At 38.0% G+C, this 6,000-nt stretch overlaps 1 protein-coding gene across 2 annotated transcripts in view; it reads right to left on the bottom strand.

The window, feature by feature from the left end:
- Tbc1d32 (TBC1 domain family member 32) overlaps positions 1-6,000 on the bottom strand; it is a 223,553-nt gene that overhangs the window by 40,498 nt on the left and 177,055 nt on the right. For both annotated transcript variants that reach the window (XM_031348714.1, XM_031348713.1), the window contains exon 27: positions 688-771. In XM_031348714.1, coding sequence (XP_031204574.1) covers positions 688-771 — 84 coding nt within the window. The remainder of the gene's footprint in view (positions 1-687; positions 772-6,000) is intronic.

Here is a 6,000-nt window from a genome sequence, read left to right as displayed (position 1 = left end):
CACACACACACACATACACACACACACACACATACACACACACATACACACATACACACACACACACAGAAAGACAGAAAGAGAGAGAGAGAGAGCACATACATACATACAAGCAGAACATACACATAAAATTTTTTTAACAGAAACAAAATGTTACTGTGACTATTGCACTTTCAAGGTGGGATCTTCAGAACTCTATGCAGATTAGATGTCAGTGCACACACTGACTGATGTTGGCCAAATGATGTCCACTCGGGGCCTACAAGCAAGCAGGTGTCCCCAGTTACATTTCTTTTGTGTCAGGGCAGAAGAGTGAGTGAAAATAAACTTTCGATGTAACTTTCCCAGTCTTGCAACTGTGGAGCGGAGAGCAGATCAGCATAGAAGGTGATTATCAGAAGACAAGAACTAGGAAGAGACATGCTATGAAATCTGAAGAGTAGTCTGTGCTACCTAAGGGGAAGAAAAGCTTATACAGAGACCAGAAACCAATGAAGTTCCAGCATCACAAGGAAACCCAGAAATTATCAATGGGCATTGATATGTGGAACGAGTAGGTGTGAGGTGAGAGAATTTTCAGATAGGAGAACTTACACATCTCAGTACTCCGCACACATAGCACTATGAAATAGCACCTATTTACATATTAACCACTTTTTTCAAACATCTCATTATTTTAAGAGATACCTGTGTATTCCACTGAAGGGAAGTAACATTCAGACGGGTTTTCACTGAGAAGCAGCACAAATTTTTCCAGTAGTTCTCCTAAGGCTGGAACAGGGATGAGAATGATTAGAATGTTAAAATGTCAAGAACGCACAATGCGTGACAGCGCATCTTTAAGTCACAGACTAGCACACAAAAGTCACCTGAATGCCACAGCTCTGAGGAGTTCAGCTCAAAACACAGACTTTTATCAGTATTCATAATGTTTCTGATGTCAATTAAATCTTAATACCTTAGCTGTGAACTCATTCAATATATAACTAACGAAGAAATATCTACCATCTTTAGATTACCTAACAATTACTTCAGAATTTGTTAATTGTTTTTAATGTACTCACGAGGTGATCATTTCTCATCATTTGCATACAGAAGAAAATAGTGAACTCTAAGATCAAGATTTAATGCACCGCTCATGTCACTTTCAGATCTGAGGCATATTGTGTCTTTTATACTTTGCAGCTGATGGTATCCGTTCAAGAAACCAGACCAAAGAAAGGATGCCCTATCTGACTTAGAAAAGACAAAGTGATTCCTTTCCAGGATGGCATGATAATATCACAGTGTTTGCATATATCCTACAAATGGATGCTCCAGGGGATTAAGGTTAATATGGAACCCAGAGGAATTTGTTTTCCTTTCTCTACAGAAATACAGAATCTGTAGAGTGGCTGATTGTTATACAATAAAGCCAGTGATTTTGCTTCACTTTAAAATTGTACTCTTCTTACTCTTGGAATATTAACCATGACCTTTATTAGCTACGTGGATTCTACTTTGCATTCAAGTATATTCAAAGCATGTAATTCTTCAAAGGAAAAAAAAATTAGTGATCAAAATGTAAAAGCCAAGTAATAAAAATGGAACGGTGTAGTTTTCAGTAATTGTAGAGAGCAAGCTATATATTACAACAGTTTGATGGCTAGAGATGAAAATGAAATGTTTTTATCCATTGAACTCTATTCATTATAGGATTTCAAAGCAGAGTAAGTATTTAAAAACATGAAAATTCAATAGTCATGGTTTAAAAAATACCTCTGCATACAGATTTAAGTTTGAAATTGTCTAGGGTGGTTCTATATTTATAAACACAGGCATAAGCCTATCATATTTATAAAACCGTTTCAGAAGTTTATCTCTTATGAATCCATATATAATATATTCCCAGGTGGCCACTTTTAACTTCTATGTAAATAAACTTTTGAGTAGATTTTCTAGAAAGGATAATGTGATAAAGTTCACATACAATTATTTTTAATTTAATGGTTAAGACTAATAATCTAAAGTGCAAGATACATAATAACAAACATTGCTCAGAAACATCATTTTCTATGGATATGTCCATTTCAGCCTTTAATTATATTGTAACTATGTGCTATGTATTTGAGTATAGTGTTTGAAATAATGGGGGAAATCAAAGCATACTGCTAAGGAGTTATTGGTGTGCATTCTCTCAAACACAAGGGGTTTTTGTTGCTGTCTTTGTACACGGGCTCATGTGCCAGTATGCCTGTTGCTTTGAACCTCACACAGAGAGCATGGTATTTGACACCTCTATGGTATGGAAGTTATTAGATTTGCCACTTTTACATGGAAGGCTTGGCCTGAGACAGGATGATTCAAAGGAAAGCCAGAGAAAAGAAAAGGCTGGCATCTCTCTCTACACTGGAAAAAAAAAACAAGAAAGAAGATTCCATTTTCTAATCCTCCAGGTACCAGGGAGTAATTTAAAAATTGTATGTTGGGATTTTATTTAGTTTGGTTTAGTTGGATTTATTTGTTTGTTTTTGTTTTTGTTTTGTTTTGGAAGCAACATATTCAGAATGCCAGCAGAATCTCCTAAACCCAAAGAAGTGTGGAAGGTCATCAACATGATAGCTTATTGGTGAAAGATACTAAACTTTAGGGTGTAGGAAGCTATTCTTAATGTTAAAAACAAGTTCACTCTAGAATGTTGCCCTGAAAGCAAACTATGGAGTATTGTTTCATCTAAAATATATATTAATCTTAAATGACATGTCTGAGATTTCGACAAAGGATTTTTAAATTACAGCCTTTCTACCTTTAATTATGCCTGCTCTCTAGACTAGGAACATAGTTAAAAGACTCTACGATTCTATTCATAGGCCTAAAAGAACACATGGATTTCCTGTAGAGGAAAGACTCAAGGCAGGAGCTGAAGAGAAAGAGGTTGAGTTCAATTCTCCCTTGACCTTGCCCCATCCCAACCCCATCCTTCGAGAATATTAGCATTTCCCTAGAACAGCATATTATAAGATAATTACACTCCACATGCCTGACACCCCACCAAGTCTGAGGCTGCACTGGACAACTGACCATAGCTTGGGAAAGGGCAGTCAGTTTTCTTCAGGGGGAGGAGGAGAAGGAGAGATCAAGACAGAGTCAGCATTAGAAATGGGAAAGAAAGAGAACAGGGAGTGGAGGACAGTGGAATCGGAGGTAGATTTGATCAAAACACATTCAACCAATACTAGGTAAAATATATTTAAAAGAGATGACACATTTGGGAAGTGAGCAAACCAGGAGCGTTCTATCCTTTTGAATGTGACCAACACTCTTTTAAAGAGGTTTGCAGAGCCACACTGCCTTTTCCCATCATGTGAGAAGGCATCAAGGGCTGCATCTCTGAAACAGATGACAAGCTTATACTAGACACGGAATCTGCCTGAGTCCTTTCCTCTGTTTTTTCAGCTTTCAAACTAAGAAATAAATGTATATTTTTAAAGATATAGAAGATTAAGATACCATCACTACAACAACAATAGTGCAAACACTCAACCTGTCTGCTGGTTTCACTGCCCATACTCGTACATGACAGCTATCTCATCACCACATGCGAGAGCCACATTAAAGGTTCAGTTGTCCCCTCTTCATCTTGCAGGAGGTGAGCAGATATTTTGCTCCTCAGACCCTTGCATATTCTAGAACATATTTCTTTCTCATGCCTCTACTCCCTAAAATCAGAATTCTAATTCTGTAAGAACTTTGTCCATACAACTCTGCGTAGTTTTAATAAAAACTATTGTATGGATGGCCACCCTGTTCTTCATCAAGTTTTCAAACTGTCCAGCTTCATTCTTTCATTTCAAAATCTTAGCTGATTTTTCATTTAAAAATCTTTGAACCATGACAGGTTCACAAGTTGTAGGGGAGCAAAAATGACAAGAACTTCCTTTAGCTGTGCTGGAGGGCGACCTTACTTCAGATAAGGACCTTTTGACCTCTCTTCATTTGTGAGGACAATTTCATTGTGTTGACTAATGCTCCACTTTAATTTGACCTCCATCTGTCCTGAGAGGCCCACTGTCCACTGTATGCTTATCTACATTTGTAGAAAATGTACTGATTCTCTTGGTTTTCAAGGCTCCTTGTCTTGTTTGAAAGCTAAGTTAACACTGGGTTTGGTGTGGGGTTCCTTGCACGTCTCCATGTTAGGGCCTACTCAGATCTTATAAGCTCAGGACTCTCGATAAGTTAGCGAATTCCCAGCCGTCATTTCTTCAGACACTTTTGTTGTCCCAGACTGTCTTTCAGGACATAAATACTGAGGCTGGCTGAGAACTATTTCCTATACTGTTTCCAAGACAAGAAGGTGACGCATGAAAAGCCTTCTGCCTTTGAGAGGCTACCCTTTCCCTGCTGTTGCAGCTAAAGAAAGCAAGGTTTTACTGCTCCATTCCATTTTCCGGCATCTGTTGTCATTCTCAATCAATCAGGCTAGAATCTATAGGCCAAACGAAAATACAAAATTTACTTCCATGGATCCTAAGCAGCTGGCTTGCCTTCTGTTTTTTGGAGTCATTTTGTTTGCTGTATGTGGGATGCCACGGGTCTTTACCTGTGTATCCCAACACAAATAAGGACAGAAACATCTGTCCTGTCTTCCAAAAGTGTAGGTCACTTTGGAACCGCTTTTCATAGTTTTACTATGTCGGTCCTTAAATGTTATTTCTGTCAGATAAGTGAGTCTACCATAGGCTTTTCTTCTTTTATTGTTACCTTCTTTGAAAGTGTTTTAGGGAGATGCAAAGAACTAAGCACAGGCTTATGTGCTAAGCAAGGGCTCTACCACTGAGATACAATTGCAGTCCTGAAATCTTATCAGAGAAGGCCTTTGTAGAACTAGCCTAAGGAGGAGAGTTCAATCTTCAAGACCCATATGATAGAAAGGTATGTGTTATTCAGTGACCAACTTAAACTGTAGTAAACACTCATAGGAATTTTAGTCATGAACTAAGTCAGATATTAAACTGGATGACTACTAGAACACTCATAAAACATCAACAGGAGATACTGATTTGAAAATAATGAAAAAATGGTGCTTTAATGGAGAGCTTGCTTCTAGAGGCAAGAGGTTAGAAATTACATTTGGGCTTGATTCTGAAATTGATTGCTAACAATGGACAGGTACTAAGAAATTAGGGTAGGAAACCCAAAAGAACACCATAAGTCAGTTAATTTACTGAGATTTCCCTGGCAATAAAACAGGAAAAGAACAAAGGGGATTCTGTAATGATTTGCATCATGATGAATAGAAAGTATAGAATCCAACACCACATTTGAAATTCAACCAGTGAAGCACAGACTCCCCTGTGTTTTCTCCTGGCATTGAAGTGTTAATACAAATGGAGCAAAGTACATGTACTAGTTAACATTCCTGTGGACTTAAGAGAGACTGGGGTCATGTCAACCATCACTTCCCCCAGGGGCTGTAAGTCCGAAATGCACAGCTGTCCTTCCTCACAGTCTCGCTTGACCCTCTCATATGCTTCTTGCCTGTAAGGAGACCCACAAACACAAAGAGCCCATATGCAAAAAAGTGGGAAATTCTCTGATCATTGTGAAGATGGTCAGATTTAATTCAATGTGTGAATACTGCTTATTCATGGATTATTCTCCATCGCTTCCCCACTGCCAAAACAGTGCAGCATCTGCCCACTGGAGAACAATACTTCCAACAAGCAAGTCCTCAAACTGCAATTGTGCTTCCTTCGTCCATCTTTCCCTTTTTCCAGTTGGACAGTTGTAGTCATAAAGAAACTTAAAATGGATTCAATCTCTCATAATTTTGAAACTTTTACCAGGTAGACTACTGTATATTATGTATCATTATATAAGTGTGTTAAAGAAAAACACAGTAGGTTAATTTACAAAGGATAATTTATAAAGTATTAAATCTCATAACTGTAGGTCACTCATATTTATAACCCAAGCTGTCCAAGGCTGCAGAGGCAGACTTGTATGTGTGTGTGTGTG

The sequence above is a fragment of the Mastomys coucha genome, unplaced genomic scaffold (assembly GCF_008632895.1).
Source record: "Mastomys coucha isolate ucsf_1 unplaced genomic scaffold, UCSF_Mcou_1 pScaffold3, whole genome shotgun sequence".
Taxonomy (NCBI): Eukaryota; Metazoa; Chordata; class Mammalia; order Rodentia; family Muridae; genus Mastomys; species Mastomys coucha.
Note: the sequence above shows the minus strand (reverse complement) of the source record. Positions and strands in the feature narration are given on the sequence as shown.